This window comes from Pezoporus wallicus, unplaced genomic scaffold (genome assembly GCF_028554395.1).
Source record: "Pezoporus wallicus isolate ANWC-B61680 ecotype Strahan unplaced genomic scaffold, APGP_CSIRO_Pwel_v1 contig_227, whole genome shotgun sequence".
Classification (NCBI taxonomy): domain Eukaryota; kingdom Metazoa; phylum Chordata; class Aves; order Psittaciformes; family Psittacidae; genus Pezoporus; species Pezoporus wallicus.
In genome coordinates, this window is record NW_026635704.1 from 16815124 (window position 1) to 16837048 (window position 21925).

The following is a 21925-nucleotide window of genomic DNA, read 5'->3' on the forward strand; positions in this document are numbered from 1 at the left end:
CGGCCGCAGGAGCCAGGCAGCGCTATAGAAGGCCGAGAGCGCGGCGGGGGAGAAGTAAGGGGCTGCTTGGCGTTCCGAGCCTCGCCCCCAGAGAGCCCCAAACCCAACAGAAATGCAATTAAAAGGTGCCGGGACCTCTCACCGCCACCGCATCTCATCCTCAGCCAGCAAACACCTGATCTTGTCAGGTTGAAGTGGATGGGAAATCCCCTCTTCCCTGTAACAGAAAAGTTTTTTTTTAAAACTCTTTCTCTAAATAGTTACTTTTGTATAAAATGGAGCGAGGATTTCACACTGCAATTTTAGTAGAGTCAGTACAACAGAGCTGGAGATAAATTTTTGCATTGCCCAGGTGTCACACTGTAACATGCTACAGTGCTTCTAAGCCTGAATACTAACCTGAACCGTATGCAAGTTCCAGTGGGGCATTATGTTCCAGTATCACATTTACAAAGTTCCTCACGTTTATATGGTGTACCACAGTAACGATTCCAATCATGGAGTTACAGCTCTTACATGCCGAAAACAGCAGCAACATTAAAACACTTTTTTTCACTGTAAAACAGAAGCATCTACTTTAACAAAATTGCAAGCATAGATGAAGGTTATAGAAAGATTATCCCCTACTGAGATCTGGGAGGGTGCTTAAACACGCGGCTCTATTATTAGTAAGCAGCCAAATGCTGCGGACGCCCAAGTTGTAAACCGAAGACTGTAAAATATGTAGATTTTGGAGAACAGGTAAGATAGGCGTTTTCCTTGAAACAACACTCAAAGAAGCGATGACAGCACAAACTGCCACTGCACCTGTGTCATGCACTCTTCACAGCAAGACTGTCTTGTGTCTTGAAGCCACAGAGACAGGTGGGTTTTAGGCACTTGTACGTCATGGTCAATACACACAGTGGTCACAGTGCCTGCCAGCTGACAGGGCTGCACATACAGAGGCAGATCAGAGGCAACTAAAATTATTTAGGACCTAGATAGGACCTTGCCACAGGTTAAATCTGAGCCATGAACTGGACAAGAATTCAGAAATTTTGGCTGTTCTGCCCAAGGGGATAAGAAAATCCAACAAAGGAATGAATTCTTAAGGAAAAGAATAACTATTCTTTCAGCAACAGATTTTGGAGAGAAAAAACCCAAACAAACCCAGAAGTGCTGGCTGTAACATTTAAGGGATTGCACCAGTTCAGATTTAATGCCATTCTGCCCACACCTGCAATAATTGACTCAGGTTAAATCAGGTGTTAACCTCAAATGAAATTTATTACCATTTCTCCTACAACCACATCACTGATAAAAGCAGTACACAGTGAGTTAGCAGCTAAGAGCTACGGCTACACTAGATGGTAAACAAGCTTGTTCGTGTTCTACAGTGGGTGCAAGTGAGGTCAGAGATAATGCTATTGGAAAGCTAGGAATCTCAACTCAGTATGATGACTTTGAACATATTTAAGTTCTAGAATGAAGTCTTACAGTGTTCATTTCTTTAAAAACACAATCCAGCACCTTCTTCATTGGAAATGCATGCAAAGCATTAAAAAATGCAGATGAACTCTATCAACATCCAAAATGTATCAGGTAAGGAAATGATCATTGTAAATTAATTGCTATATAGCACTTATAAAAAGCCTGCTGTGGGATTGTTAAGAGGAAAGCATGTCACACCTAGCAACAAAACAATAGACATGGCATCAGGGAAGTATTTCAGTGGAGAAATCAGGGATTAAGCAGATGGTAATGCATATCTTTTTGCAAATAGATGTATTAAAAGGAAAAAAAACACAGCTCACATTACTTGTACTGTATGCTACAATATCAGAACAATACTCAATTAATTGAACCAGTACTAACCAGATTCTTCATATTAGCTGCTCTATTATCCTTGGGGCAGCAATTCTTTACTGCAAAGAAATACACAGCAGTCTCCATGACTGCTCCCTTTTAATTGGTTCTAAAACAAGCAGCTTTGTACAGCATCAATTTCTCCCACAGCATGTCGCTGCAAGTCCAAAGAACAACAGCAGAAGAGACCAAGGAAAAGTTAAAACTAAGCAACCTTTTTTTTTTTTTAGCTTCTTTCTCCTAAATAAACCCATTGGAAAGATTAAATAACACACTGTTGCACCGCCTTTACCTGTTAAAGCATATTCTCAGTATTCTTTTGCAACGTTTTCCAAAAGGTATCAAGACACCTGCTGCTGCAAAGAGCCTGCATCTAACTGCATCTTCCACGATAACCCAGACTTAATAAGTAGACATGGCTCTCTTAAGAGGGTACACATACAAAACACTGTAGTTCTTACTAATCTCATTTGATGAGAGAAAGCATCTTGAGAATTTTTTTTTTTGGGGGGTGAAGAGGGTTAGATGGAGGAGTGCAAACAGTAGCACACACAAAAATATGTGTAACAAAGCATCTCTGAACTCCTATGAATGCACTTTCATGCTCTATTTTCACAACTAATATTCTGTATGGGAAAAGCTCCTCTAATCAAGTGTTAGCTATGCAAAACACAACATTCACAGCATTTCCAAAGGTTTTATGTAACCATGTGTTATACCCTTTATACCTCTCCTCTTTACTTGAGCCTTCAGTATACCAGTGACTTAGGCCTACCAAAACAGAAGTTGAAACAGTCTGAATCAGCCAAATGATCCCCAGTTGGGGAGATGAGTCCAACCATGATACACGAGTGGAGCTATAGCAAATGGAAGTTTCAGTTCTTTGTAATGGCAAGATTTCCCTCAAAAACTTCTGAAACAGTAACAAGCATCTTGATTAGTTGTTTCTATGGTTATTCAACAGAGAGATTTTTAATTTACTCATTCATTTCCTATAGATTATAATGGCATGGTCTGAAGTTATACCAAGTATAGTTTTCAAATTCTGGTGTTCACACTATGTTATTAAGTTCACATTCAAAATGTCTTCACTTTTTTCAACTTAGAAGCAGTAACTGGAAGCAAACAAATACAGAATATGTAAGAAAACATTTTGTTTTTTAAGGTCACGTTATTAGAGTTCTCTCTTCTGGGGTAACCTCCACTTATTGTTTATGCATATACAGAAAATATTTAAGCCTTTTCAAGATCCCCCCAGATAAATTTAAATGCTACAACATAGCTAGCAAATGATTTCAAGCAGAAGCTACTTGAAGAGTTTGCTCATGTTCACAGCCAGGGAACATTCAGACTCCGTCTGCTCCATTTCTTAATACAAACAAGTAGCCTTTTAAAAAAAAGAACCTTGAACAATCCTGAGGGAAGTCTACCTTCTCCACACACAGAAGCTGCACCTCCTACTTAGATGCCTGAAGCAAGGTTCACTACACCTCAGCAAACTACCTAGAAAAAGTTTTGCAAAGAAAAAAAACAGAAGCAATGGGTTGCTCTTTTGTAGTAACTGGAACTACGAGACAGCCATTATCTACTGATTCACTTTGTGGATGTCCATTAAATTATACAAGTACTTCATTTAAATCAGCTTTAATCAGCTACATCAAAGGCATTTGTTTCACTCAAAGAGAATTAATAGAACCTGTTATCCCAAAGGCAAATGGTGGTAACATGAGAGTGGCAAGCAATGAAGGGGGGGGAGAGAGGAGGGAGAGAAGAAAGATTTTATTTTTCCCTACAGCTATTATTCTTCAAAGAATCCTATTTCCAAGTTAACCAACAATCATTCTGAAAACTTTTTGAAAGTCACCTTCACTTACACAAGTGGTCTCATACTATATTGCATAAAGGTTAATACAATAGAACATTGTAATTTATTTATTATGCTAATTCTAGGCAATGTTTCTCCTCACAATTATCTCTTCAGGGGTGCCAGGGCTGAAAGTAAATAGAAATTGAACATTACTCAAAGGTTTCCATAAAATATAAACTGAGAAGTTATTCTGTACAGTATCACTCTTTGTTCTTACTAGCTATTCTTATACTTGTAAGTTGCCACAATATATTCATATACAGCACTGCATCTTATCGTGCATTTCCATATACTCATGAACTTCCTAACTGTTCTGCATGCTGACTTTCAGACATCAGTCTATGGAGACAAGCAGCCTTTTATTTGCTTTAAGCTGCTTGAGGAGGGGAAGTCTACCTTTACTGTATGAAAGCTGGAATTTTTTACAAGGGCCTGTAGTGACATGACAGGAGGGAATGGCTTTAAACAGAAAGGGGGTAGATTTATATTAGATATTAGAAAGAAATTCTTCACTATGAGGGTGGTGAGATGGTGCGACAGGTCACCCAGGGAAGTTGCGGATGCCCCATCCCTGGCAGTGTTCAAGGCCAGGATGGACAGGGCTTTGAGCAGCCTGGTCTGGTGGAAGGTGTCCCCGTCCATGGCAGGGGGGTTGGAACGAATGATTTTTATGGTCCCTTCCAACCCAAACCAAAATTCTATGATTCTGGGTACACCCCATTCCCTCAGGCTGTCGTCCCAGATAATCTCAAGTTTTCTCTAGAGGGCTCCACACTACATGTACCACTGATCAGCTTCAAATATTACACTTAACCTAAAAAGCACATGTAAACCCTGACCTGAAAACTGCTTCTTTAACAAATATGTTAACTGGCATACATGCCAAACCTAATATAACTTCAAAGGCTCCTCAAAACCGCAGAAACCCCAGAGAAAGGTGTAGCAAAATAGTGAGAAGACTTCAACTCTTAAGTGTCCTAGAATAAGGCTACTAGAAGATATTTTCATTTCCTCTACCCTTCCAAATTAGGGCAAATTAAAAAAAAAAAAAAAGTTAAAATTAACCCAGAACATGGGGGGGGGGGGGATCATACTCAGTATTCTCTCAATAAGGCAGCAAAACATAACTTGGTATGTGATTTTTTCCCCCCTTTTAGATTCAGTAACTACAAAGCATTGTTCTCTTGTATTACAGCATCATGCATAATTACCATCCAAAGTATCTGCAAGAAGCCTCTAAACTGCCTGTTTTGCAGCACATGAAAGCTCAACTTCCTTCAGGTAAATATTGAAAAAGTCTTTAGTACTTGCCCAAACACCGTTTGAAATTTATTTCACAATGATAAAAATGAAAAGATTTTACAATTTTCCCTACTACAGAAATAATTTCCAAAGTTAAGAATTTCTTAATCATAAATAAAAAGAGTAAACTAAGTAAGTTACATCTCAGAGGTTTGTATTAAATACAAATGGCTTATACTTCATAACACAAAGAGTAAGTGTTCAGTATTTCTTTATAAAATTTAAGATACACAGGCCTTGTACATATGGCTTCATTAACATACAGTTTGTTCTCGGTCATATCCATCAACACAAATAGCATCTCTACATAAAAGATGCATCTTAATGATTTCAATGAAGTGCAGTACACTCCATTAGAGAGAACATGTTTTAATTAACAGTTCTAATACCAGTTACAGTGTACAATATTTTTACCAACCTACTGTGTTGTGATTATACACAAGAGGAAGAGACCAAATCGTACAGCACTCATCACAGTACAGACCCCAGCACAGGTTTACCTCATGAATGGCTGAAAGATTTGGCATATGATACATAACTCAACATATTTATTAAAAAGTGGGCAACGTATTCCAACAAGAAGTCAGGCTCCTGACCACACAAAACTGCAGTCAAATTTAAATACCATTTTGGAATCAAAAATGCATTACAGAGTTAGATACCCATTGAAACAAACTGATCTGCAAACAAAGTATTTCCGTATCATGCTTTAAAAGGTTTGTCAGGCATCACCCCTTTTGGGGGAAGTCCAACATTCTAACAAATAAATTTCATTATTTGACAGTTTCATATTGTAGGTTTTGAGGCTAGGACATGCACAGTTAGAACATTAACAGTGTGAGTTCTCCATTTTAATAAAATATTATGAAAACCCCAACACCAGACCAAGCTATCATTCAGCCTAAAAATACATGCAGTTACGGCAATAACCCCAGCATCAAATCCCTTCAGGTAGTGAAGCTGTTCAGCTACAATATCATATACGCAGCTTTCTAACCAGCTGGGAAGGTACAAAAGACAGGAGCTCAAGATACACACTGTAATACAGGAGACAGGATACATCCTTGAAGTTTCCTCTAGCTTCTGGGATTTTTAACAACCCCCAACTACAACATACACATAGACTTCTGCAAATAAAAACTTGAGGGGAATTCTTCCTAGAATACAGAAATTCAGATTAAGTCACAACATTTGCTTCCATTTACTTTGGTAACACAGCTCTCTGTAGATTATGCAAGCAGCAAAACAACAGTATGAAAAAAAAAATCTTGTTATGATAGCTGAATATTTGAATAAAGGTAGCACATACAGCATTTCTAGAAAAACATCTGAAATCATCATGGAGACAACAGCTGAAACTGATTTGGATTAAAATTCGTAAGTACTAGAAACTGACCACAATTTGTGAACACAGTTCATGAAGTAAAGAAAGTGTTACAAAGCTAACACAGAATAAAGCTAGGCCTGATCTCATTTTAATAATCTTAGAAATATTTTTTTAAATTCATTCTAACAAAAGAAAGAATATGTGAAATGAGCACACAATGAGAAGCTGAACAGTATTTGCAAACAATTTAAACACAGAACAAAAAATAAAGAAAAAAACCCAGAAGCTTGGGTAAGAATGCTGGAAACATGCCAATATTCAGGGAATTATTTATACAACAGGGGGGGTGATAGGAAATCTGAAAACTAGGAGAAATTTCATATGGTTTGCTTACCAAGTCTGCGATTCAGCAGGACTGCAAAATTAGCTAATGCAATTTAGGAATGACTCCAAGCTAGAACATATTGTTTTCTCAGTAGAACTTTGGCACAACTACAATAAGAATATTACCGTTTCTTCTGCGAACTAAATTAACTGAAAGACAAATTGGCAGATGTATAGAACAGTGACTGAAGGGAAAAAACTAATTAAACTTAAAAGTTAACAGACATGCCCTCTCAACCACACAGATGGAATATCTAAGTGTACTTCAATACCATTTAGAAAAAACTCCTTTCCAGTTTTACATGTTAAGAGACATTTAATAATCCAGAAAGACTGGATTATACAAGAAAAATTACTTCCTTTAAATGAAGTGCAATACATATGAAAAAAATAAAACCCAGCACTGAAAATTAAGAACTCATGCCAGGTGAACAAGTCAGATTTCTGGCAGCAAAAAGAAGGGCTATAGATGCATAATTACCCATTTATGCATTTGTGTTGCAGATGCTGTGGACATAAATCCATATACACTGTAAGAGAACCACTTGATTAAGCTTGGAGAGGAGAAAGTACCTTAAATGCAGGTATGAAGCACATTGCTGACACAAGAGATGCATTCAAAAAGGAATATTCTTTGCTCGCAAACATATTGTAGTATAGAACATTGTTATGCAGCCTAATACATAGTAAAAACTGTAGTGTGTTTTTTTAAACATTCCTGTGTGGTGACAGCCTCTGAGCTCTACAGAAAAGCAGCTGTTTCCAGAAGTGAATTATGGCTCTTAACTGCAAAACGCTTTTGAATGTGCATCAATTTCTGTAACCCAGTGCATTCTAGGATTTTAAGCTTCTGAAAGAGACATTCTGTATCTTGCAGATTTATTTTTTCCCACAGTAGGCCTTCATATTCCTAGGCCAAGTCTCAATAAGCAATGAAAGAAAGTACTACATGGTACAATTTTAAAGTAAGTTACATCCTAATTGCACTTGTATTTCTATTAAAAAACAATTCAAATTATAGTCAATGCCTGTGTTACAGATGAGACTTCAACAATAGATAAAACTATACAGCTGCATTATTTTCACTTAGTTACTCCAAAGCAGACAGAAAAATCAAAACTATATTCTGGAATTACTCTGTGAAATATATCAACATATCTACACAAATGAAAACTACACAGACTAAAGCACAAGACATATTCAGATATTCAGTACAAACCCAGGAATTTTGAACTGAAACTTGAACCGACTCTATGCACTTCTTCAGAATTCTGTTCCAAGTCAGCATTTGACATCAGTTTACAGTAACTGAAAAAAAAATAACAAAGCAAACCAAACAAAAAAAAAACCCACCAAAAGACAATGAGCATCAAATCATGGTCTGACATGGAATGAGTCCCTTCAGAATTTAAACAATATCTACCAATATGAAACAGTTAAAAATTGAGGTGGTCAAAATACACTGACTTCTAGCCATTTGTCGTGGTTTAAACCCAGTCAGGTAACTTGTTCACTCACTCCCAGTGAGTGGTGCCGAGCTGACAACAATCGAGGTCCGTGTCCATCTCCCCCCCCGCCCCCCCGCACCGGGGCTCTCCCCTTCCCCGCTCCTGGAGGAACGGGGAGGAGGATCGAGAGAGTGCAACTCCTACAGGTTGAGACAAGAACAGTCCAGCAACAAATCACCACCGCTACTATCAGCTAAAACAATGATAAGGAAAAATAACAAGGGAAGAGAATACGATACCACAGGCCAAGAAAGCGAGTTCCACCCGGAAACCCCTGTCCTTCCGGGTAACTCCCAGTTACCCCCCACCCCGGGCATGACGTGCTGTGGTATGGAATACCTCCCCGGCTAGCCCGGGTCAGGCGCCCCGTCTCTGCTTCCTCACAGCTTCCCCTCCTCCCTGGCAGAGCATGAGCCTCATAGAGTCCTTGGTCAGGGTAAACATCACTTAGCAACAACCGAAAACATCGGCTTCACCAACACTGTTCTCAAGCTAGAAGTCAAAACACAGCACTGCACCAGTTAACACAAAGCAAAAACATGACTGCTACTGCTGAACCCAGGACACCACTATAGGAGAATCACCCTCCTTATCTGGAGTAGCAACTAACATATAAAGCTCTGTCCTTAGCACCGTTTATTCTACCATAATATGCCCACTGCGTTACATGTTGTGTACTTTATGCAGGAAATGCTGTAATACCTTTCCAATGAGTACTGAAAACAAATAATGTCTCAAGTGTAACTAAACTGGTCACATTTATGTTGCTCACTTAAATTTAGTTTTTAATTACTTGTACAAATAGTTTAATTCTGCAATAAAATAAAAAAAAAAAAAATCAGATGTTTTAAACCAGTATGTTAGGTTATATTCTGTCATTGTTATCTAGCTGCCTCATTCATATAGTCCCACCAGTGGATGATTAATACCAAAAAGATAACCATTTCTTGTACATTATTTAATCCTCATCCTAAGTATAAATTTGCAACACAGTAGTAACACTGCAGGTATAGAAGTAATGCTTCCTATCAGACATATGAAAAGATTAACACTCTACCACAGTTGATGCTGGTGTATTTATACAGAAGGCTTCTCACGTATTATTTCAGTCTATGGGAGGTAGATGTTTGTCTATGAACTGCTTTACATCCATCATCTCCTGTTTAAAGATAAAAGTATGCATTAGCTGAAGCTCCATACTAATATATATTCAGATACACTAAATCATGTTCACCATTCCAGTTATAATGAGTAGCTGGGCTACAAGTATTGAGTAATTAGGTCTTGATACAGTTGTACCACTTCGCACACAGCAAGTCAAGGCTGATAACGCTTCAAGGCACTGTGCACTCAGAGGCTAGAATACAAGAAAGAGAGCAAAGACTACTTTATTACCCTCTCTTTCTCTCTCTGAGGTAGAGCAAGCAAACTACATATTAATTATCAGGTGATCTGAATAGCACCAGACTGAACATGGATAGGATTTGAATGTGGCTAAAGCTGCACCTTTGTGTATACTTTAAACTTCTGCAAGTCAGCAGAAGTGTGAAAATCCAGCAGCTCCTCCACCTAAATGTTCATTTTCACCTTCATGATACTTTCTTCCCTAAAGAAAAGCAATACAGCAAACTAGACCGGGAAACCAATCCGTATTAAAAATAATTAATATTTTTATTAAGACTATGCTGTAAGAAAGAGCCCATTATTTTTATGTGACAACTCAATGATATTACTGCCTAAACAAAACACAACTATGTGCATCCCAAAGAGGTTGTCCAAAGGTACAGTTCCCACAAGATGCAGCAATCCAAATTAACAAAGTTACTGCTGCTGACAAACGGCAGATCTGTTCCTTGTCTCCTCTTCTGTTTCTTGCTCCTACCGTTTGCTTTGTGCGAGTTCTGATGCTTCAATTCATGTCAGCTGCCAAAACTGGTCAGCAGCTTTTGCCATTTTAGCAAGTTCAAATGGTTCAAAGAAATACCTGATCAGCCCCAGATCCGGTACAAGAAGGAAGAGAGTGCCACAGGGTCATGAGCAGAAGGAACTAGTCCACCCCTTTCTGGCAGCAGCAAGCCATTACATCAGCTCAACTGTGTGTTGAACCAGACCCATAAACATAGGATCTGAGGCTTCCTATTCTGTACCATCAACACTCCTCCCCTCCCTCCCTATTCCTTTGATGGCTCCAACCATAGAACTAACAGGATTCTTCTCTCCAAAATACAAAGTTGGATTTATGCTGTGAGAATCTGCCTTCTAATTCAGTGTTTTATTTATTTATTTATACCTTTTAGCAAATAATAAAAATTTGAGAAAAAAAAAACAGTATTTTATAGACTAACTAGCCTAGTCCCTAAACTACAATCTTAGGAAGAAATTCCTGTTAGTCATACAAACTTTTGCCTTGGATGCTTTTTCAGCCAGGCATTCAGTTACTCATTAAAATAAGTCAGTAGCATCAAGCACTTATTAAAACACACCACACAAATAACAACAAACCCCACACAAAATTCCACAGACAACCCTCCAGAACCCCCACCCAATACATATTTGTTTGGGGGGAGGGGGAAATTAACCTCCCAGCTAAAAAACTGTATATTAAGAAAATCACCTCAATACATGAGCTATGCATCATGCCCGAGTAAGTCCTGAAGGTTATGTTGGCAGGATTTATCATACTCTTCAGCTTCTCAACAGTGAGAGAACCAAACATTAAAGGAACCAATGGGTCACAGTCTCCATGGCACTGAAGAACAGCAATATCCTTGTTGACACCACTGATAGAGCCCTGTTAGGGGTGGAATTCAGAGGGAAGAAGAGAAAAAAGAGATAGTAAGTATGACTAATAACTTTGAGATAAAATAACCCCATGGCACTATGCCCTGTGGGATGACAAATCAGTTAAATTCTGAAGAAAAAAAAACAACAAAACCTCAAAGTATAGTCTGCAAGCTCCTTATGAAATAAGCTCTGTGCCTGACACGTTAAGTTCAAAAACCTGCAAATAAAACTGTGGCACTAATTTCAGAACAGAACATCATGATTTTTGGACAAGTAGAAAAACCTGTTTGTTTAAATACCTAGTCTCTAATGAGACAGTGTCTTGCAGATGGAACAAATGGCAAACAGAAAATTAATATTCAATGAAAATTTGCTGAATCCTTTTAAGTTTCCTAGGAATGTAATTTTAACCAGAGATAGCTATTGAGTATTTCCTCATTTTCTCTACTTAGAATCATAGAATCATAGAATCGTTAGGGTTGGAAAGGACCTTAAGATCATCTAGTTCCAAACCCCCTGCCGTGGGCAGGGACACCTTATGCTAAATCATATCACCCAAGGCCTCGTCCAGCCTGGTCTTGAACACTGCCAGGGATGAAGCATTCACAACCTCCCTGGGGAACCTATCCCAGTGCCTCACCACCCTAACAGGAAAGAATTTCTTTCTTATATCCAACCTAAACTTCCCCTGTTTAAGTTTTAACCCGTTACCCCTTGTCCTGTCACTACAGTCTCTAATGAAGAGTCCCCCTCCAGCATCCCTATAGGCTCCCTTCAAACTCTAGAACTTCAGAGCCTTTTGAGTTATCAAACAAGTGTCAATATTTGGTAATAACGATGGCCACTAATTCCTGCACAAGATACAATCTTCAGATATACCGATTTCCCAAGTGCAAATTAGCTCAAGAAAAAAACAAGTACCTGAGGAAAAGAAGCCTGTAGAGGAAGCCAACAGCTGAGGGCTACAACACCTGCTAATTTCTGGTGTGTGGTAAGAGCTGTATACAATGATAAAGCACCTCCCTGAGATAAAGAGATAGAAGTATTAGGATGGTGATAGTAATGTTCCTTTTAATGCTTGTCTTTCTTTATTCCAATCTATTCTTCCTTAGAACCAACACTAAAACAAGTATTCCTGTACAACTTTTATTTTGCTCCCTGCACCTCCTCCCCCCCATTATCACTACTTTAATACTTTAATTTACTTGCATGGAGACTGGGGAGTTGGTTTATCGACCAAATAATCTATTAACCTACCTACCAAGGATGTCTTTCAAGTATGAAGGGAAGATTTCCCAAATAAATCCAGACCATCAAATATCTACCAAATTAATGTTACATTAAAAATACTAAAAAGATTTTCAAGCAAAGCTACATACATTATGTGCATTAAGACTTAAACAGACTATTCATTTTAGTATCTTTTTTCCCATGCATGTTTATTTTCCAGGGAATAGTAATTATTTGCATAAAACTAGAAAACATTCATTTCTTAAGGCAAAACAAAACTGACACCTTAAAATTTTAGAAGCACGTAATACCAGCTTTTTTCAATTCATTGTCTGGATTTCCTGTATGAGGAAAGCTAGGTTTCTTCCCTAGAAAAAGACAGTTCAACTATACCTTACCTGAGAAAAGCCTCCTAGAATAATTCGATTAGAAGGAATTCCATTTTTTACTTCTTGATCTATCAGTGCTTTAACTGTAACGTAAAAGGCCAGTAGTTAAAAAACACTGTCCTATGTAAAGTCTAGAAGATGAAAGACTTCCCTGATGTCAACAAAAAGCTAGTGAAAGGAAAATATAGCCTCTATACATTAAAAAGTATCAAAAGATCTAGAGCATGATCAGGAATTCTAGTGCCACTGTATACCATTTCCAAAGAGAAAAACAGGCAAGTCTTGCAAAAGCCCCAGGGCCAAGAGGATGGCATCCTCTTCTAACCATCCAGCATCACAAGTGGATGCTCATAAAGCTCTAACCTGCTATGCTACTCAGAAGCTCTTAAGAGTACACTGGTTCCCATGTACATTTCATATTTGAGAGTATGAAGTGTTTATGTGGGTGAATTGCTCTACTTACTCATTTGGTTTTAAAAACAAAAACACCAAACCAAACAAAAAACCCAAACAATGCACTTAGCTAAACTTTGATCACCAATAATACAACATATACATATTATTTTCCCTAATAACTTTGTGTTTCTAAAATCAGTTTCAGACTGATACTTCATTTTTAAGAATACTAAGAAGCGCTTTTAAGACATAGAAAGTACTTCCTAAGCATACCATTCTCTGCTGCCTGCTTGATCCCAGCTTCATCTTCCCGTGAATCTGGAGAAAGTCCAATGATATCAAACCTTACAAAAATATGAACAAAAGCATTACTCATTAGAGCATCCATTCCACTTCCCTAAAACACAAATAATAAAACTGGGATAATTTCCAGATGAAAATGCTAGCTAATATATTATTTAGTACCAACCACCCATAGATTACAAGAAATAATGGACAACCTGTGAATATGACTAAAAGGCTACATCTAGTCAACAAAGCTTTTCTGAGTTTTGATATCTTCTGTAACTTGCTGCAGATAAAGCAGCTCAGTTTTGGCATTTACTCCAAAAATATCAGCAGGAATTTCAGTTTATAAACTGCATGTACAAAATTAGAATACTGTTTGAAAAAATATAGGAAAAACAAACACAAGTTACTTGAGAAAAAACAAAAACAAAAGGATGGGTTTAAACCCATTGAAATTATCTTATTTTCTATTCAGAATGGATGTTCTAAAATAAAAAAAAAACAAAAACAGTTGCTAGATATCCAACTAACCTGCCAAATATTTCTCACTAGTAGCAATAATACTTCCACTCCATCTCTACTACTACTATGAAATCATACATAATACAGACTACAGACTATACGATATATATAATCTCTCTCTATATATATACTATAAGATACACAGATTAGTTCAAAAGAATAACCATTATCATAGATACATAAAGAGAATTAGAGTGTACTCATGAGAGCCCTTTAAAAGAATAGAACTAAAGCAAAAACCCTTTTATACTTACACGTAATTAAACCCAGCCAGTCAGGTTGTTCATGTTTTAATTAAGAACAGTGAGTTCAAACCCCTAGATATCTTTTGATTAGAATCATCCGCAGTTGAACAAATACTCACCATGATGGCATAGCCATGTTCATGTTCAAAGAAACTGGCATAACTGGCCTAACAATAAGAATGAACACAAATGACATAAGATATATACTGAAATTTAATAATGCAGATGCAGTTATATCATGAAATTACATATCCCTAATTCCATCTTTCTTTCAAACCATAATTAACATTAGCTACTTTGTAGCGTCTCTTCAAGAAATCTCTCTTGAAACCTGCCAGCCCAAACACATTTAATATTCAGGGCTGAATTAGCCACTTTCTACGGAGAGCAAGCAAAGCATTCATGGGCTGCTTTGTACGTAGGGGGGGTGGGGGGGTGGGGGTACTGCATATAAATCATATACATATTTTATATATACAATTCAGTTATTTCTGAGTAACAGTTATTTATCACAGTTCTACACAAATACTCAGTGGATAGAGGCACCTTGCATAGCAGCATCAGCCGACCTAAGGAAGCAGCTAAATGTAGCATACCCGTGGATACAAGCCTGGCCACACATGCTTATCTCAACAACTGAACCTGCTTAAGCAGTGCCTGCCTTCACTGGAGGACTCATTCCCAATCTTATGCTGCTTCACAGCATCTTTTCAGACACTCCACAACCACTTCAATGGACCACACTACAGATTAAATCTGGCTATAGTTTTTATCTACAGAAACTAAGGAACATAAGATATTATGAAGAAATTCTTTACTGAGGGTGGTGAGGAACTGGAACAGGTTGCCCCAAGAAGTTGTGGCTGCCCCATCCCTGGCAGTGTTCAAGGCCAGATTGGATGGGGCTTTAAGCAACCTGGTCTAGTGGAAGGTGTTGGAACTAAGTAGTCTTTAAGATCCTTTCAACCCAAACCAGCGAATGATTTTATGATTCTGTAAGTTCTGCAGGGAAAAACTGAAAGAAAACAAAGAGCAAGAAACAAGAAAGAGCAGATACTGCTAAGCTCTTTTTGAATGGCTCAGCAAAGCATGGCCATATGATAAAATAAATAAATAAATCACATCCCAGTAATCAAACCAAAACATTGCCTATTTATCTCCCTATCATCCCTGCTCCACATCTCCCAAAACCGTTGGAGCAGAAGACAACCTAAATTTTGTATTAAAATAAATTAAGATTATACTTAATTATTTTTTTCTAACATTAAGTAAATACTAGATAGATCTCAATGTTTTATTTACTGACTCCTGACCCTGCTTAGAAGTATTTCACTTCTCAGATTGCAAGAAGACAGCCCAAGTGACCTTATTTACTGAAAATCTGAATACCCTGTGAACCTCTGAAATTCGTTGTAGGTAACAGAAGTCTCATCTACTATAAGCCCATTTAAGTTTAAGTACATGTACCTAGTACAAAGTATATCTAATCATCAGTAGAATACAGAAAATTACTCCTTGTTAAAACAGGCTTTTAACAAATTACTGTTGGGGGGGGAGGGGAAGAAACAAACAACCCAATCCAGTGAAAACATAAAATCAAAATAATCTATAATTTTGCACATAAAACTTTCCAAATCTATTTTCAGTCTGAATTAGTAATAAAAGAAAAATATGAATAAAACTGCAGTTTTGCCCTAAATAAATCACACAGCAGTTCCCAAAAATAAAAAAATACTCATTAGCATCAACATTATTTTACAGTGGTGTTTTATATTAAAAAATTCAAATCCCTTCTGACTTCATCTGCAAGAGCATCTTAACATACAACTCTACAGAAAAAGGTAAAACAAGAGAAGTTACAAACTTACGCATGTGGGCAAATGTATTTTACATGGGGGCTTTTGATACCTGCAAGTGCTTCTGACCATCCATGCCTGTTAACAAAAAATACATTAAATGCAATTTATGTTTGGCTTAGCTCTTATTTCTGTGTTGGTGCAACAGCACAGACCAAGTATAAAATATGCCAAATTAGATCAATATAAACACATTTCCAGGGAATTTTTACATCAACTGCAGTATGCTATGAATACAGTACTAAACTTAAAGGGTTTGTTCTGCCTCTGAGTGTTTGTTGCATACAGCCAGGGAGACTTTATCTAATTTGATTACTACAGTTGCAGCACAGCTGTAGAAATACCACTTTGGCTCTAGGCAAAGCCTGCTCTCTATTTGGCTGGATTTATTAACCTGGGCACCACAAGACATGAACGCAGGTATCTGATTCCAGGCAGCTCTAGCCCAGAGACTGCTTTGCTGCTCCTGTAGAGTTAAAGCAGCTTCTTTCACAGACAGATTTGTTTTTACAAGCCACATTTCTTGCTGTGAGATCATAGCGAGCTGCCATCAAAGCTAACTCAATGGGGAGCCAACCTAATCCATCAGATCCCTTAGCCCTGGGCCAGCTTGAATGCTCTTAGATTCAAGCAGTTCTGAACTACAGTCCAAACTGTAGGTAGCTTTTTAACATCAAGCACATGCTGTATGAATGCCCGGAACAAGCAAGATCTGCATAGCAGACGAGTTATCAAGCTTCCTACAAATCAGGAAACTGGAAAGCACAATTTAAATAAACAGTTCTGAAAGACTCACTCCAGGACTCATCTAGACATGAAGCAAGCTGGACCCAAATCTGAACCTGGGAAGAACCACTGCCTGTGCCTGCACTTGGCTTTCCAGAACACACAATAGGACCTGTATTTCCTGATTTTTCTCATTATTCAGTATTCCTAACTCACCCACTTAACTAGATACTGCAAAGTTGATTGTAAGCAGAGAACACCTTTAACAAATTCATCAGTGACACAACTGAACCAATGAGACCAACAACAGGTAAGCCATAAAAGCACGTCTGATTTAGTTTTAAATTTAGTATCATCTTAAAAAGTTAATGTATGTTACCCAAAGTTAGAGACGTTTCAAACACACAGACAGCACAAACATTTGAAATACTGGCTGTATATGTCAGCCTACTTCCTACCAATACTTTTATATATACTATTAACAAATTGTGTGTGCTATTACTTGCATAATATTTGCAGTATCACAGAAGGCCAAATAAGAATCTTAATGAGAAATACGACTGAGAAGTAGTTAGGTAAGAATTTGGGGACTTTCTTAAGCCAGCTATAAATATAAATTTGGAAAGCAACATTGTATACACAGTAGGCAGACTCCTTAGAACAAGCCTCTGTGTTGTACCTTTTGTTCAGATTTTGACAAGTATGTACCAATCTTTAAGTGCCATTTATATAGGAGCTAAGAGAGAAAAAGAACATAACCTCTGTTAGACACTTCTCAGAATAAGAAAAATACAGTTGGTAAACTGAAGTGAGCAATTTGAAATTTCACGCGAAGTAGAACTGTGGGAACTGATAAAACTGTTCTCTTCAGACAATCCTTTTTTGGGTCACTACTGCAGCTCCTTTGGAAAAAAACAGCAGGATGTCAAAGGCAGCTTTAGCTAATCTGATCTGCAGTAGCCAAAAGGAACAAATGGAGCTAAATCACTGTATTTCCAGGGAGGTGTTACGACGTGTTAATGCACACATTCCAGTATGCTCAGAGATGGAGACTGTGTTAGCTTTGTCACCAAAATGGAAATAGCACATTTTATATGAAATACAATTTATGTTATAGAGCAAATCTCTTTAACACAAATTTAATCAAATCTGTGGTTTTTTTTCCCTTGCCAAAACCAGCATCAACCCAATTTGCAAGGACTTGAATTCCAAAGGGTCAAAAGATTCTGCAATCACTTGCTGAACATTTGGTGCCAAGACACCAAGGCAGTTCTGCTGCCTCAGCTGCGTCCTACCAGCAGTAAGGGAGATATTGCAAACAAGGTGGTGTGTCAGCACAACAGAGCAAACATCTCCACTTGTAGAATGCTGCCAATTGTATGGATTTGACTCTTTTTAATGTGTTAAGTGCCCAGGTTACACAACTTTCATTTTTGAAAGCTGGCTTTTTTTTCAGTTCCTCAGAAAAAGTTTGTGTCTTAAACATTACAAGTTTTAACCCAGAGGCAACGTACAAGTTTCACGTAACAAAACCAGTATTATGCAATTTCACCTGTAAGGAAGGACTCAGACAATGTGCTCACGCTACTTATTTTCAGTATCTAAGTGTAATTTCTTTCAGGTTTTCCACCAAAAAAAGGTGTCAACACACTCCTTTTAATTCAGTATCTCAGCACACACAAGCTTCAAACGGAAACATTACACCACACCTAGAATGCCCCCAATAAATTCTCTACTCTTTCCATATCTACTCAAACATGGAAATAACAGGAACAAGGAAAGCACGGTATTTCACAGCTTATTTGGGTGAGGGTTTTTTTGACTCTTAAGACTGTATTTCAGAAAGAGAAATCTGTAGATATTAGGCAACCACTTAAGACTTTGCTTAGATAAAAGTGAGTCTGGATTTTAATGCAAATATGACACACTGGAGAAAAAAACATGGACTAACTGCAACTACTGGCAAACAAGCAACCCACAGGTCTGGAGAGGAGAAAGAAAAACAAACAACCCTCTAAATTTAGACAAGTACAGGAATAACCAGGAACCTACTCTCAGGAAAGTGAAAGATGAGAAATCTACAGACTTTTTTTACAACTTTGACCCAGAAACAAAAGAGGGATCACATCCAGACCAAATCAGGCGATTGAAAAGAGAGAAGAAAAAGCTTTTGAGTACTTATGCTGGGAAATTCTGCATAAATATTTGTCACCATCACTCCAGCACACATGAAGTTTCATCTGTTGTTAGCCCCTGCATTTAGTTAAGGGCTAAATAACAAGCTTAAGTAACTCTTAACGACTCACACCTTTAAAGCTTGCAGCCTTATATTTGAAACTACAACAACTATTAAGCATGCAGTAGACGAGAATACACACCCGGTATCTCCCAATCCATGAAGAAAAATGACCTAAAGGGAAAACAAAACAAGAAAACGTAGTGGTGTAAGATTACTAAACAATAACCACACCTAATCTTCGTACCACAGTAGCCCGCACACGATCACACAGTTAGGAGCTCCACAGGACTTTCTCAAAAGAAAACTCTGCTTCACTCATCCCATCCCAGCTCTCCCCCATGCTGGCTCCCCAGACCCCAGCTCCCTTCCAACCCGGATCCCCCTCTCTCCAGCTCTCCACCCCCTCAGCCGCCATCAGCGGACGCACCCGCCCATGCCCGGCACACAGGGCCGACACCGATGACCTTCCCGTGCCCAGAGCGGACTCCAGCCGCGAAAGGAGCGGGACCTCAGGCAGCAAAGTAACGGGAGAGACCTGTCAAAGTGCCCGGGCCGGACCGCCCCGCCATAATCCCCCCCGCCCCAACACACACACACACCAGGCGTCCACCCTCAGCCGGGCCGGGCCTGACCGCGGCCTCGCCCTCAGGCTGCGGGGCCTCCGCGACCGGCGGTGCGGAGGCCCCCCGCCCGGGGCTAAAGCCACAGCTGAGAACAAAAGGGGGGCGGGGGCCCCTAGCCTCCGACGCCTGCCCTTGGCTCGCCCCGATCCGCACTCACAGCAGCTGTTGCCTTCCTGGCGGCCGGGACGATGGCGGGGAGCGGCGCCGACATGTTGTTACCGCACATACACCGGGCTGCGAGGCGGCCAGTGGGACACCGGCCAGGAGCGGGGAGGCGGGACTGGCGCCGAGCCAGGGGGGAGGAGGAAGGTGGGCGGGAAGGAAAGGAGGAGTGTCGCAGACGGGGAAGCAGCAGCCAGGGAGCTAGGCATGGTGGCAGGAGCGCCAGATATACCCCCGTGCCAGGTGGCAGGAGCCCCACATATACACCCGTGCCCGGTGGCCGTCTGCGGGCCTGGCTGTCGCCGGGGTAGCAGCACGAAGACGGCCATATGGAGTTCAGAGTTTGAACTGCCTTTCACCTTAGAATCATAGAATTAACCAGGTTGGAAAAGACCTTTGAGATCCTCTAGTCCGACCTTTACCCAAGGACTGCCGAGTCCACCATTAAACCATATCACCAAGGACCTCACCTACACAGTTTCTGAACACTTCCAGGGACGGTGATTCCACCACTTCCCTTGGAAGCCTGTTCCAGTGCCTGAGCACCTTTAAAACTACCTTTCAAACAGATAGATATATATATGCCAGATTATTTTGCACTTGTATATTGTGATTTGTACATGTCTGTGGTTTGTTTCCTGTAAAAATCATTATGCTTATTGGCTGTGCATATCTATGAGCTGTACGTATTTATGCTGTATAGGCATATTTTATGCTTAGGGTAAAAGAGATATTAGAGTATTCTTAAATAGCTAAATACAAAAGAGTAAGTAATGGGAAACAGGAAAACCAGCGCAAATGCAGTAAACAGCAGCATTGTTAGAGGGAACTCGTTTGTTCTCATCAGATCAGATGCCTTCATCACCAAATTAAAGCTTTTGGCTTACAGCCAAAGAGTCGATGATTCTTATTCATCTTGAAATGTATCAGGCTATTCAGGCACTCTGTATTGAAATTACTGGATCATTCCAGTCCATTCCAAATACTTAGACCAACTCCAAGCAAGTATGGCAAACACATTTCTATCAAAATGAAAGACTTTGTTCTTTGTCTTATGTTCCATACATCTTTGTCAGATACTTGCTCCCGGAAAGTCAATCTACTCATTGTATTTGCCGGGTGGTATCTGGCTACCAAGGATGCTTTCTTGGCAGCTCAAACAACAGCTGAGAGCACGCTGTGCTTCTTTCACATCCTACCCACTAGCATGTTCCACACCAGGCAGAGATGTTTTTTCATAAAGCTTTTGCTCAACAACCCTTATATTTTTATCAGCATGGCTGCATCAAGTATGTTGGAAAAGCCTTTGTGCCAGCTGTATAACATTAAACACACAGCCTCTTTTGCCATGGTTATCAAGCTGCATTTATGCCAGGGGGTCCCTGTTATTGCTAAAATTCGGTTATTTTCACAGGTAGCCCTTTGTGTTTTGATTTCTCTCTACTTTAGTGTGTGCTCTTGCCTCACCTACTGCACCCAATTCACATCTGTTAAGAAAATACAGCTCACGCATAAAAGATTCCTAAAAGATCTGGAGCTTCCCATTATGTCAGGTGCTTCCCAATTATGCTGAACCTAACTCTTGCTGTAGAGCATCCTTTTGGGGCATGAACGAAGTTTTGTGTTCCTTCTCTATTTTGCTATTTACTGTGAATATACCACCTCCATAAGGTGATGAACCTCTGGGCTAGGAGATCAGTACTCTGCTCATAATTAGACCAAGCTTTTAATCTTTTAGTCAGTATAGCTGGAGTGAACTTCCCTGAATTCCCAGCTGCTGCCAGTGAGGCTGAGGGGCACTGAGGAGAGGTGAGCACTGCGTGGACTGAGCATGCACTCTGCCCCTTACAGGCAAATGTTCGAGGAACTGAGCTGCTGAAAACTGATTGATGGATCTTTCAGATACTTGCAAGTTGGCTGTCTCTTTACAGTGAGGTGTCTATCATACAGGTGATACTTCTCCATCTAATTTCAGTGTTCTGATTAAAGAGAGCATTACAAGGCAAACCATGCTCTAAACTGTCTATTTTTCCCTATCCTGGAGGCTGAAACGGACTTGGATAAGATGGTTGTCCATACCTGAGTTTCCTGTGGGTTGTTACATTGCAATTTGTATTATTTTTTTTATTAATTTTTTGAAGGGGGGTAAGAAGCTGTACAGATTTCTGGGTGAAACTTGCTAATTTCTGCTTGCTAATTTCTGCAACATTATTTCCGTTTCACGCCTTT

General features: G+C 39.3%; 2 protein-coding genes across 3 annotated transcripts in view; both read right to left on the reverse strand.

Moving 5' to 3' along the window:
* Positions 1–21925, reverse strand: part of ATP6V1H (ATPase H+ transporting V1 subunit H) — a 286404-nt gene that overhangs the window by 129648 nt on the left and 134831 nt on the right. The window lies entirely within an intron of this gene.
* Positions 8978–19834, reverse strand: LYPLA1 (lysophospholipase 1). 2 transcript variants are annotated; one of them, XM_057397793.1, is made up of 9 exons: positions 19692–19834; positions 19051–19082; positions 15959–16024; positions 14210–14257; positions 13309–13379; positions 12649–12722; positions 11942–12043; positions 10851–11027; positions 8978–9395 (listed from the first exon to the last, which is right to left on the reverse strand). In XM_057397793.1, exons 1-9 carry the CDS (start codon positions 19758–19760, stop codon positions 9342–9344), a joined length of 693 nt encoding a protein of 230 aa, XP_057253776.1. In that variant the 5' UTR covers positions 19761–19834; the 3' UTR covers positions 8978–9341. The 2 variants fall into 2 exon arrangements, with proteins under 2 accessions (XP_057253776.1, XP_057253778.1); XM_057397795.1 differs by lacking the exon at positions 19692–19834 and adding an exon at positions 19511–19548.

What these genes read in the sequence shown, in the direction of transcription:
- LYPLA1 (XM_057397793.1), bottom strand. Translation starts at nt 19,760, where the DNA reads ATGTGCGGTAACAACATGTCGGCGCCGCTCCCCGCCATCGTCCCGGCC. An exon ending in CATGGATTGGGAGATACCGG is followed by an intron (nt 16,025 to 19,050) that starts GTGTGTATTCTC and finishes TTTTGTTAACAG; the next exon opens with GCATGGATGGTCAGAAGCAC. An exon ending in TACAGGCTTCTTTTCCTCAG is followed by an intron (nt 11,028 to 11,941) that starts GTACTTGTTTTT and finishes CACCCCTAACAG; the next exon opens with GGCTCTATCAGTGGTGTCAA.